This window comes from Tetrao urogallus (assembly GCF_951394365.1).
Source record: "Tetrao urogallus genome assembly, chromosome: 5".
Classification (NCBI taxonomy): domain Eukaryota; kingdom Metazoa; phylum Chordata; class Aves; order Galliformes; family Phasianidae; genus Tetrao; species Tetrao urogallus.
This window is the reverse complement of record NC_136818.1, coordinates 8661678-8674451: the sequence shown is the minus strand read 5'-3', so window position 1 is coordinate 8674451 and position 12774 is coordinate 8661678. Positions and strand designations below refer to the sequence as shown.

Below are 12774 nucleotides of genomic sequence, written 5' to 3'. Positions count from 1 at the left end.
CAGCTGCCTGTGCAGCTCCCGGCTCGATCGGCCAAGTGACGTTAATAGATTTTAAAGCCGGGCAGGCCTGGAGAATAACCGTGTCACCAGCAGCCACCAGCCACTGCCACCCCCCTGACACCACCAGGATCGCACTGGGCTCAGCCCCAAACCAGAAGGGTGATACTTGCTGGAGCCATCCCAAAACGTTGGACAGAAAGTGGGGAATTATTTCCAGAAAGCACATGGAGGGGCTCAGTCCTCACCCCAGCCCCCTGCTTCCTCCCAGCCGTGATTCCTCCCCGTGATTATTGTTTGGCAGCACAATACTCTGGGTTTCCCTAGCCCCTTATCAGCCCTGGCCACATGGCTGAGGAGGAAAAGGGCTTCAATCTGAGTGGAGAGATGCTTCCGCTGGTAGCTGGTCCTGCTGTCGCACACCACGTCCCTGCACATTGCCCCCATTCCTCTAGCAGCAGGCAGGGGCTGGGCTCACTGTCTTGCTGCTACCCTCCTCGCTCCATCATTAATTAAACACGGGCTAAAATTAGCCACGAAGGCAGCACCACTGGGGTCTCCCACTGCCATCTGACTGAAGAATGCAGCAAGTGGGTCAGGCACGCCTGCCAGCCAAGGGCATCCTGCGTGCTTGGGATACCCCATCCTCTGCTGCATCCTTAGGGATGCTGGCAGAGCTTGGGCTCCGTTCACATTGTGAGGATACCGGGAGCAGCATGATAATCTGATCTGAGATGGAGGAGAGGGAGTGCTGACAGAGACCTCAACTGAGCTCAGCCACCAAAATGACGGCACTGATGTCTTCCCCCAGCTCAGCTTCTCAGGGTAGTGAGCAGAAATCCCTTGCTTCATCCCCAGCACTAGTGGGAAGCACTGCTCCCAATGCATGGTTTGGCCATTCCCTGGGCTCAGCCATTCCATAGGTTTGGCCATCTCTTAGGCTCGGCCAACCCAGAGGCTTTCCCCTCTTTTCTCGCTGCCTCATCTTCATTTGGGCCAGAGCAGCTGGAGAGGCGAGAGGCTCCTTCTGGGATTGCAAGTGTGCACATCCTTGTCGTGTTTCTCCCCGCGCCCTGGGGGATCTGTTATTTTTAGCTGCTCTCCCTATCTCATGTTGCTAGCTAGGCTCTTGCTCTCTTTTTTCCCCCCTCCCCAGCGTTAATTTGTTTGCACTGTATTACCTTCAGATGAGGGGAGCCAGAACCAGACATCTGCACAGGGGACCACTTGCCTCCATTTGCCCACTCCATGCAGTTTTCAGATGAGTTTTCCCCATTTTATAACACTGCTCAGGGGGCTCTCCAGCGCCAACCCCAAGGGAGGAAATATGGGAAGGGGCAGTGGAGGGGCAATGCAGCCTAGAGATGCTCTGGCCAGGGGAAGGCTCACCCCCTTCCCTTTGGCTGTCTCACAGGCACTCTGGGGCTGATTTCCCAAGCCAAATGCTGGCTGCTCATGGCTGCATCCCAAAATACCGCCTGAAAGGAAAGTGTCCCCGCTGCCATCCGCATACTGCCCTGCCACCACTCCGTCACACGCTCGGGGACAGCAGGAGATGCCCCCACATTATTTATAACTCCAATCCCTTTTCCTGCTCATTGCACCTCTCCCCTTCCTGGCACTCAGAGGAGCACATCGCGGCAGCAGGACTGGCACACAGACAGTGACGCAGGGGTGACTGCCGCGCACTGGGACAGCTGGCTCTGTCCCCTGCCAGCAGCACAGCCCCAAGCAGGACCTGGGCTTGGGAACTACCCAGGCTGCACTCTGCCAAAACCCTGCTCTGGAATGGGGACACCTCATCCCTGCTTTTTCTCACAAAGGAGCTGAAGAGGTCACATTTTCTCCCCAACCTGGGGCAAGGAATGGCAGTACTCCTGCCCGCAGTGCTCTGCCTCCTGCCCCAATGTTTGGCTTTTCTATGTCTGTGGAATTTTTGTTTGTTTGTTTGTTTTTTTGTGTGTGTGTGTGTGTGTTTAGTCATTTTTTTTTCACAAGTCTTTGCTGCATGGTGAGTAAAGGCATCCTGCTGTCTGAGGGCTAACGGCTTGCTGGAGAGATAATAAAGCAAAGGGGAGTAAATTAAAGTGCCTATAAATAGCAGCAGGAGAGGAAAAGGAGATGAAGTCATCTTCCTTCAGCTGAGCTGGTATTTACATCACTGCTTCCCTCTGCCTTCCCTCCCCCTCACCCAAACTGGGAACCAGCCCCGGGGCTGGGGGTCCTGCACCAGGCTCTGTGTGCCCCCCAGACCCCAAAACATCCCCATGTCCCTGCACCAGGTGTGGCTTTGGGGACGCGCTGGAGGGCACAGCGGGGAGCTCAGGATGCAGCCCCAGCTCCTGCACTGGTGGAGCCCCCAGGGTCACCCACCCCACTAGTGACCTCACTGCCACTGTCCCCATACCCACGGGGCTCTGTGCCCCGCTGCCACCAGGTATATTTATGCCTGAGTCAGGATGAGGTCACAGTGCGGTTTCCTCCGTGTCAGCTCCCGGCTCCTATTCCCGGGCTGTTTTCACACACCGCCGTGTTATTGCTGGGTATTTATAGCTATTTGACAGCAAGAATTAGAAAGCGGCGGCTCCACATGCACCCCAAAATAATATTGGTGCCGGGACGTGGGGGAGAGGCCAGGGCCTGGGCCAAGGCACGCGTCCCCTGCCTAATAATAATTCTTTGCACTTTATATATAGCACCTTAGCTTCCCAAAGTGCTTTGCCCGCATTTAATTAAGCTTCCCAACATCCTAATGTGATGACAGTTGGGTAATGACCTCCTCCTTTTGGATATGGAGAGCAGCAGGACCTGTCCGGTGGCACGCAGTGCAGTTCCATGGCTGTCCTGGCTCATGGTGACATATCCCCAGTGGACCCAAAAAGGGGATGGGGATCCATTGAATCTCAGTCACCCCCTGCTCAGTGCAGGGTAGGGATGACCAGTGTCACCTCAGGGTGCAGGGACGGCAATGGAGACGTCAGTACTGCACAGAGAGCAGGGACAGCCACAGCTGTCCAACATCTGGATCAGCAGGGAAGAGATCAGCTGACAAGTCTGAAGGGCTGATTTATGAGCAATATTAGGAGCCGTAATCCTGCCTGGCCTGGCCACCCTGCAGGGACCTGAGGCGATGACAGGGACCAGATATATTACAGAGCAGGAAGGCTGGAAGCAGCTGCATCTCCTGGGTGGCTCGGTGTGGGGACAGGGATCCCACAGGGATGGACCGCTGTGGTCCTCAGGGTCTGCAGTTTGGGCCACCAGCACTCTTTCTCCCTACTGCATCCATCCATGCTTTACCAGTACTGGCGGCACCTGCTGCGGTCCGGCAATGATGGGCACAAAGTGCCACTAGGCAGGATAGTCACAGCACTGGGACATGGCCAGATGAGGGCTGGAGCTTAAACCTCCAAAGGAGAAGCTCCAAACCACAACCAGACAGACAGCACACTGAGCCCCTTCCTTCCCCCAAACCCACAGAGGATGGGACCATGTGAGACTGTCCCCAGGCAGTGCCACCAGTTCCATCCCCTCATCCAGGTATCACTTACCAGGGGCTGCTGGCACCTCGGCCGTCTCGCTAGCCATGATGAGTGACTCGATGATCCTTGCGCAGAGCTCAGGGTTTGCCTCAGTGCTGCGAGGACAACAGGGTGAGCGTGAGGATGGCAGCAGCTTGGTGTCCCCAAAGGTCCCTGAGTTGACCACCCCAAATCATGTAAGGAGTGACACATGGAGAGATAACGCACTCAAGTTGCACTAGGGGCGGTTCAGATTGGATTTTGGGAAAAATTCATTCTCTGAAAGCACAATGTTGGCACAGAGTGCTTAGGGAGGCGGGGGGATCACTGTCCCCGGAGGTGTTCAGGAGCCATGGAGATGTGGCACTGAGGGACGTGGTGAGTGTGCATGATGGGGTGGGTCAGGCTGGGTGATATCAGCGGTCTTTTCCAACCTTAATGATTCTAGGAAACTGCCTCCCAACCCACACATTTCCATACAGCATCCCCAACAGCTGTGGGACACGGAAGGCCAAGGGGTCTCACCTGGAGGATGCAGGGCGGAGGAGCAGCTCCCCAAAGAGCTCCCCAAGCAGCTGTGCTGACAGCCGGTTCTTGCAGGCAGCCTGGCAGAGGTGGCTGAAGTGCCGGATGAGTTCCCGTAGCAGCAGCATGTGGGGCTGTGGCAGGGCTGGGGCTGTCAGCAGGGCTAGGGCACGCTGCCCACAGTCCTCCACGCTCAGGGTCTCTGCAGCAGAGGGAAGACATCCTGTCATTGCCATGAGGGATGCAAGATATTGCACGATGAAGGGACCTTCCCACTCGTCATGTTTTGGGGCTGGATCCTGGAGAGCTCAGGACTCACCTCCCAGAAGTTTTGCTTTTTGGTATCTTTTCTGAAAGCCCTGGGGTTTTGCCTCTGCTCCTTGCAGGACTGGACTACAAGGGGAAGGACTGGGCTGCGAGGCAAGGTGCTTCCCTTTGAAGTTGCTTAATGAGGCAACCCAGCTAATTGCTTCCTAATTGCTTCTTTATCCTTGGAAAGGAGGCAGCCTTTGATTTCTCCTCTCCAAAGGGGAACGGGAAGGCAGTGTCCCGGTGCCCCCAGCCCATCAGCATTTCTGCTGGCACCATTCCTGCACGGGGCTGTGCCATCCATTCACTTCCTCACTCAGGCAGAGCAGTCCCCATGATCCCTTCTGCCCTCACAAACACCTCCCCCACTCAGGACACAGGAGTCATGGCATGTATTAGTGTCATAGATATGTGGCCCCACAACTTAGGTTATTCTCTCTTGGGGATCCTGTGCCTACTGCTCTCCCTTTGCTTCCCCAAAATTTTCCATGTGGAGCATGGGATGCTGCCAGCTGACGACCTTTGGGATGTGCCCCTGATGCAGTATCTCCAGAGAATGAGGAGAGGAAATGATAGGGGTTTCTCAAAACTCCTCCACCCCACAAAACATGGGGGAAGCCTGTCTCTGCTTACCTTCAGCCATACAGAGCAGGTCGGTGCAGAGTGTGGGAGGGACAAGGGGGACTGGCAGCTCCTGCAGGTACCACTTCAGGGTCTCTGCCAATGTCTGGGCATCGTACACCTCCATATCCACGTCTGAGGCATCTGCAAGAGACCCAGCAGGAGCCCTGAGTTTCCCACCATGGGACAGCACCCATACTGTAGGCTGAGCCCCTGTCCAGGTCCACTACAGACATCAGGCACCAATGGTTGTGATGGATCAACGGTTGGACTTGATTATCGTAGAGTTCTCTTCCAACTTTTAATGATTCTATGATTCTATGGGTCTGTGTGTGGGCACAGTGGGGATGGGTTGGTGGTTGGACTGGATGACCTTACAGGTCTTTTCCAACCGTAATGATTCTGTGATTCTATGGAATGATGCAATGCTGCGCAACCCCATGACTGCGGCAAAGCATGTGAGGAAGGCTGAGATCATCCCAAAATGGGGTCAGCCCTTGGGAAACACGTCCCATGCTCCATTGGAGTCCCATGGCCAGGCTTGCCAAGGGGACACATTACTTCAGCCGTCCGTCGAGGCATTGCCTCATGCGTTTGTCTTGGAGGTCCCAGCCCAGCCAGCTGCTGGGGGGACGCATCCCCTTTGGCGAAGATGTTGAAGTTTCAAAATCTGGCTCTGATCCGAAGTGGAGCCAAACATGAAGGTTTTGAAATTTTCCTTGCAGAAGAAATGTTGGAGGGGGGGGTGGGGAGGAAGTCCCAAGGTATTTGAGACTGATTGAGACGGTGCATTTATAGAAACTGAATTTCTCTCCTCTAAAGGAGAATATCGGAAAATGGACCAGACTTTGCATTTTCTTGATGGTGATGTTTCAGGCCCTACGTGGCTGTGGTCTAGAAGCAAGGCATTGGGTTTGCCATGTCCTGAACACCCTTCCTTTCCCCTCTCTCTGCATTTTTATCCCCAAATGCAGCTTTACTGAAAGCAAGAGTGTTTGGGGAGGTGCTCCATCTCTCCAAACCCACAGCATTTTTCAGCAAAAAATGCTTTGAGCCTCCAACCACTTCAACTGGCCATAGAGACTGTCAGCCTCAAATGATGGAAAACCATATTTCTTAAGGGCAGGCCATGGAGCACCCAAACTCTCATCAGGATTTGGACACTCTGAGCTGGGTCTTCTCTTCCCATCCACCCTCTTACTGTGTGCTTGGAGAGCAGCTCCCCCAGAACATCCCCACCAGGATAGTGCCCATCTCCCTGTCCAGCTCCTCCAGGACCACAGCCCATGGCAAGTCCCAGTGCCCGGCTCTTGGCTCAGTGACCAGAAAACAAACAGATTGAACAATCCCAAGGCAAAGCCTTTAACCCAGAGGCTGGAGACACTACCTCATCTTCAGGAGCGAGCACCCTGCTAGCCACAAACCAGCTGTGAGCCTGACAGGATGGCTGTGATGAAAGCCACTGTACCACCATGACCCAGGTCAAAGGAGCATGGGGATGTGCAGGATGCCAGCAGGGACAGGAGAAATGGAGAGATGTGGAAAAGCGCCCATGGGAAGAGTTCATCTGTCATGTTCCCATCACCAAAATGCACAATTGGAGCCTCCCAACCAGCCGCCAGTGTCCCATGAGATGCTCTAACCCCTGCATTTGGCTAAAACTCTCCAGCTTTGGAGATGATGAGAAAATGGGCAGCAACAGCCAAACCCCAAACCTGTTCTAACCCTCCAGTTGGTTTTAGCTTGCTCTCAGACATCGTTTCTATGCCAGAAACCCTCCTGCATCTGCCCTTGCTGGGCACATCCCACCACGGGGGTCTCACTGGGGATCCATCAAATGATGCTCATGCAGATTGGGGAGAGCAGCCACCGCCTGTTCTGTGCAAGGAAGGGGATGCCAATGGGTGCTGCCTGAGGCAATTAGCCTGCGGCTCTGCTGTGGCCTAATTAGCTCATTTGCATAACTGGGCATAGGCTTAGGGGCGTGTTCAAAGGGAAGGCTCAGCCGATATCAAAGCAAGACTGGAAAACATCCTTGCACCCAGAGAGAGCTGCAATGGGGAGACCGGAGGGGGGTTACCCTGCTGCCAACAATTAATTTCAGGTGGGACTGCTTCCATGCAGTCTCAGTTGCTCAGATAGAAATGGCCCTACCCTGGTGTCCCCATCATCCTGGGCATGTCCCCTGCCCTAACTCTCCTCCCTGGTGCTGGCTTTGGGGTGCTTGGAGCTGTGCCCCATGAGATGTTTGTTGGCAGCTGGGAAGGGTTAAAGGGAAGAGTGGGCAGGGAGCTGCCCCCGCTCTGCTATCACAGGGAGATGATAACCCCGTAAGAAGCTAATGATGCTGCAGAATGAGTCACTGTCCCCCACGCTCTCCAGATGTTCCAGCCCTTTTCTGGAGATCTCTGTCCTCTCCCCAGCCCGCGTGCAAGGACAGAGGGACCCCATCCAGTGCCACAAAGCAGGAAAACACCCCCTATGCCCCCCAAAACCCTCCTCAGCCCCATACCAACTCCCTAAGCACAGAGCATGGGGAGTACATGCACGTGGGGGTACCCCAGAGAGGGAGAAAGGTTAGGGGCTCCCTTTTCTTCCCTGTGGGAGTTGAGACCCTGCAAGGCAGAACACAGGAATCCTCCTGGGGGGCAGGGGCTGAGGCTGAGTCAGGTTGGGTGGGAAATGATAGGATATCTCCCGGCAGCTGCAGCAAGGAGCTGTGAGTAAGACAGCCCCATGGTGTGTGCCTAAACTGCGGCAAAAGGAAAGTAGGAGGATGCTTGGCATGGCCCAGAAAAGGCTGGGGGTTTTGGGAACAAGAGGATTGAATGGAGCCTGGGAAGCAGCCATTCTGCTCCATCTGTGCCATGCACGTGGACAGAGGTGATGGCTGCATCCCATATCCCACAGCCAGCTCAGGGGTCCCGTGTGCCCAACATCTGCAAGGAATGGCATGGGCTGAGCTGCGGTGTGATGCCTCTGGGTCTGAGGTCCCCATGGCATAGTGGTACCCCATAGTGGTACCCCAAACTTTGACATCCAGTGCTGAAGGAAGATTAAATCAGGACCTTTCTTCCCATCCATGCCTGCTGAAAGACCTGATCTCAGAGCCTCCCAGATATCCATCCCACTTGGGGGATTTCCCTGTGGAATTTCCCTGCCTTTGACTCAGCCTTATTGTCACGTCTCTGTGCCAGCCCTGCGGTCACCCTGAGCTTGGTGACTGCGGCACAGCCCTGCCCTGAGCTCCTGCAGCCCTGGCTGGGATTTTCCCCACCGTGCACCCTGCTTTGGAGAGCTGGGACCCCTCCCTGGAGCCAAGATGGGGAAGGCGTGAGGCATGAGTCACAGGCGGCCACTGCCACTAATTCACCCTTCTTTCATCCCCACCAAATATAACAGATGAACTCATGCATCCTCCCAGGCTCTGACCGCTGCGGGGTTTATTTACAGGTACAAATGAAGAGTAGAGCCGCAGGCATTGGGGTGCATGGAGTAAAGTCATTGTGACGGGGCTGATGGCATGGCGTGGGGACACTGGAGTTCTTGGAGGCTCCATCCCCTTGAGAAGAGGATGGGGGGGACACAGCCCCCACCATGCACTGATGCTGGGGGCGACGCGAGCACCCTGCTCCGACCCACTGCATTCTGCCCAGCAGCAGCTCACAGAGCCCACCGCCACCGCTAATCCCCACCGAGCCCTGACCTAATTCCCGGGCACGTGAGCGTGTCTCCAGGCAGACTGTGCTGCGCTGGGGCCGGAGATCAAAGCAGGGAGGATGGCAGTATGGCACCGCACGGCACCGCTCGCCTGGAGACAGCGGCTCCAATCCACTCTGCTGCTGCGGGATTCTCCCTGGCACCCGGCAGCTCCTGCCAAGTGGCTGCTTCAGCGCAGTCACGAGGAGAAGGCAGCTCCAGATTGGGACCCGGAGACAGTGCAGGGGGAGAGGACATCACCTATCAAAGCAGGAGGGGCTTGCACGTTTCATGCCAACGGGCAGTGGCATCAAACAGTGGCATCACTCCAACCCCGGTGTGCAGCTCTGATCTAAAAGCTGTACTAAAGTCATCCTCTCAGCGGTGCTCAGATGTCCCCCTCCTGCAGGACACTGCCCTGTTCCTGTGGCAGCGGGGACAGCACCTGACTGAGTTCCACTATCCCAAATTTCAGTGCGTTGGAGTAATGGAGCTCTGGGGCTGGGGGACACATGTCCCCCCCATCCCACCTGCACTTGCAGCTTTGACCCATCCCATCCCCATCACTGTCCCCATCCCCAGAACCGCAGCCATCACCAGTCCCCATGGGAGCCATTCTGGGGGAGGCATAGGGGCAGTCATGAGGCCATGGGTACACAACCAGAGGAGCCTCCTACTCCCTATCAAAATGTGAGATGCTCTTGTAGTGTAGGGAATGCTTCATTTTCTCAGACATGTTCAGATCTGGGAGTTTGAAAACCAACTACTTCAGCCCCTTCTCCTTTTTCTTGTGTTTTCTAGAAGTTTTTCCTCTCCATCTGCCAAACAGCAGCATGAATAGGGCATTCACTGGGACCCCAACGCCTCTTCCCCAGACCTGCTTTTCTCCCCAGCTGAGGCAGGATTCAGTTCCCGTATCTGATTTCTCCCCATTCTCTGAAATTGACCTTGACTTTTGCCAGCAGAGATGGGGTCCTGGCCATGGGGATGGAGACTACAGGGAGAACGGGGCCAAGTGTGACCCTCACACGCAGATTGCGCCCGCTCCCAACCCCCTTTTCCAGCACTGATGTTTTACAGCCCAAATGCTACAAAACCCTGCAGGAAGATGCAGGGGGAGTGATGTCTGCATCCTGCACAGGGCTGAACATCACCCCCAGCTCAGAGCTGGGGGACCCCCACACTTCCCCTTGTGCAGTCGCTCCCTATGGGAAGCACTGGGGGGGCACACGGTGCCTGTTCCCCAGCCCGGCAGGGACTCTGCAGCCGGAGAGCAGAGAGCAGGGAAACGATGAGGTCATGTTGCTTAATATAGAGATTTCATCACAGCCCTTCTCCCCAGCAACACGGTCCGGCTGCTGCCGGCTCGGGCACTGCAGGGCTGTGCCTGGAGCCTGAGTGCCGCCCTCAGGTGCAGGGCACGGGGTGCCTCGGTGCACCCCACTTCCAGCAGTGAACCCCGTGTCCCCCATCTCCCAGATAGGAGCTTCGTTTTCCTCCTTCCTTTTTCTCTATTGCACTCACACGCTGTTTCTCAAATAGAAGCCTCAGAAGTTTGCAAAACAGATTTTTTTGTTTTTTTTTTTCTGAAAAAAAAAACCAACCACCCAGCTTCTAATAAAGGGCTGTAGCCAAAACCAACAATCTTTTACTTTCTGCCACTGACACTGTGTGCCAGCGCCCTGCAGTCTGTCCCATCCCCACTGTTGCACCCGTATGGGCAGCATCCCAGCAGGACCAGACGAGTGCAGGGGGGCTCAGTGTGGTCAGTGCCTTACTGATTCATACATAGGGCCATAAAAAGGTCGGAGACTAACCCAGCCCATGCTGATGGTGGCAGGAACCCGAGGGACGCAAGGAAGGATGCAAGCATGGACTCACCTGCCAGAAGAGCCTCCTTCAGCTCAGTGTCAGCCAGCACACCAGGCTCTGATCGGTAGAGCAGCTCACTGTCGAGACCTGTAGAACAGCAGGGAGACAGGGATCAGTCCTAGAGCCTCAAATCCTGCCTCTGACATGCCTGTGATAGAAGCAAGCAGAGACCCACACTGCAGGATCCCTCACTCTGCCCATGCTGCATGGATACCAGCACGCTCAGGGCGAGGGACAGCTCTGGCAGTGCTCCAGGAGCACCAGTGACCATGGGCCGAGTGAGTGGTTGCCCCTTGGCTGCCCATACCTTGCTTTTCGAGTGCCTCGATGAGCCTGGCCACGGTCAGCAGTGCCTGCTCAGGGAGGGCTGGCTGCTCGGCGTGCTCTGCCTGCCCCGAGAGCCCTGTTGGGGAGAGATGGGGAGAAGGGCTTGAAGCATTCCTCCATTCCCAGTTTGTTGTGTGCATTGCTTCCCTCTATCCCGCTTTCCTTTCCCCCTTTCTTTTTCTTCCCTTCCCTTCTTCCTTCTCTCCTTTCTTCTGTCATTTCTTTCTTCCTTCCACCTTTTTTTTTTTTCCCTTCCTTCCATCCAAATTTGTTTTCCCTGTTGGTTGCCCCAGTAATCCTTTAATGGGAATTTAAATGCCTTTTTGTACTCACTACAGACATTTTGGAGATATCTGAGACTGCTTTAAACATTAAGGCTTTGTTCCTCAATCAGTATTCAAGAAATGGAGTCCTTAGGTAATACAAGAACCATAACCCCATCTGTACATGTGTTGACACAGTGTTTCACAGTATACCACCTCCCAAAGAGAAGGTGAGCCCGTAACAACTACCTTCATAGTCCATTTTACTTCCTTTTCTGTTTTTAGTAATCTCTCACTTCCAACCAGTGATGTAATTAACATTTCTCAAGAGGACACATCAGTGTGTTTGTGGATGCTCCATCCATCTATCCACCACCCATCCATTCATCCATCTCTCTCCCCTCCAGGCTCCTTGGTTTGGGATCAGTCCTTCTGATGAACCTCTGCCTATGCAGGTTATGCACCTGAGGTTGCCAGAGAGAGTGCCTCGATGGGATATCAGTGATGGCACAGAGGGTGCTGCTGTCACCCCCGGCTTGGCCATGCCTTCTGAGATCACCATAGCACCACTGGGGAATATACAACATCTGGAGAAGCTGATGTCTCAAAAGCTCTTCTGCCTGTTTTGTGCAGCCAGCTGATCTGTTTTAGTGGAATTGTATTAAAAAATAATGGTTAATTAAATAAAGGTGCTGTGCTTTCCACGAAAGCTGAGTTCAGTGTGACCAGCTTGCTCCCTGTGTTTGTTCCCTCTTCCATTCAGAAGACTGAGAGGTCCTGGAGGTGATGCTCATGGGAGGTGATGTTCATGGGACAACCAGTCAGGGACACAATAGCCTCCAAGCTCCTAGGAAGACCCCATGCAGCAAACAGCACTTGGCTCCATACCAAAGCCATTTTTAGGAAGTTATTTAATTTTTTAAAAGACCATTCCTTCCTGTGGTTCCAGCCCTGGCTCTGGGGCATGTCTTGGAAATGCATTTCTTTCCTTGTGGGCTGAGCCCTTCCTCTGGCTGGAGAAAACCCAGGTCACCCTGTCTGGGGTCCCAGGGGCCCCAGCTGGCCCTGCAGCTCAGCAGATGCTGTTCTTTTCCAAAAAAAACCCTCCAAAGTTTGGAAGTTTTCATTATAGGAAAAATCCCATCAGCTAGAGGATTTTAATTCAAATCAACTTTTAGTTCAAAACCACTCATCATCCAGCAGAGAGATGTCTCCTGTCGCAGTGTCCCTGTGCCAGGTGACAGTGCTCGCATCCCCATGCAGTGGCACTGGCCGAGGGGACAGGGACAGAGCATGCCCATAGGTGGCAGCACCCCTGCCCGAAACCTGGCTGGTAGCGGGTCAAAATCGTCTTGGTTTTACCTATTTTGTTCGTTTTATTTGATTTTCCACTTGCCCAAACCTTGATACATGCAGTGTGGGAGAGGGTCTGTGGGGAGGTTGAGGACATGCTGGGGCCTGGGGGGTCAGTGGGAGACCCCCACCTGGGCTTCGCATGTGAGGCAATGATTTTTTGGGGTAGAAGCTGCTGTTTTGGATTCCCTGACGTGCAGCCAAGCCCCTGCTTGCTGTTTCCCTGTGGGCTGGCAGCTCTCATTACCCAGAGGCTGGTGATGGATGGTCACAGACACACGGTCTCC

At 54.6% G+C, this 12774-nt stretch overlaps 1 protein-coding gene across 1 annotated transcript in view; it reads right to left on the bottom strand.

Annotated features, from left to right (window-relative positions):
• LOC306946359 (phosphatidylinositol 3-kinase regulatory subunit gamma) overlaps positions 1–12774 on the bottom strand; it is a gene marked incomplete at both ends in the record, with an annotated part of 50978 nt that overhangs the window by 37013 nt on the left and 1191 nt on the right. The window contains 5 exons of the mRNA XM_079535370.1: positions 3549–3634; positions 4044–4245; positions 4986–5117; positions 10554–10631; positions 10852–10947. Coding sequence (XP_079391496.1) covers positions 3549–3634; positions 4044–4245; positions 4986–5117; positions 10554–10631; positions 10852–10947 — 594 coding nt within the window. The remainder of the gene's footprint in view (positions 1–3548; positions 3635–4043; positions 4246–4985; positions 5118–10553; positions 10632–10851; positions 10948–12774) is intronic.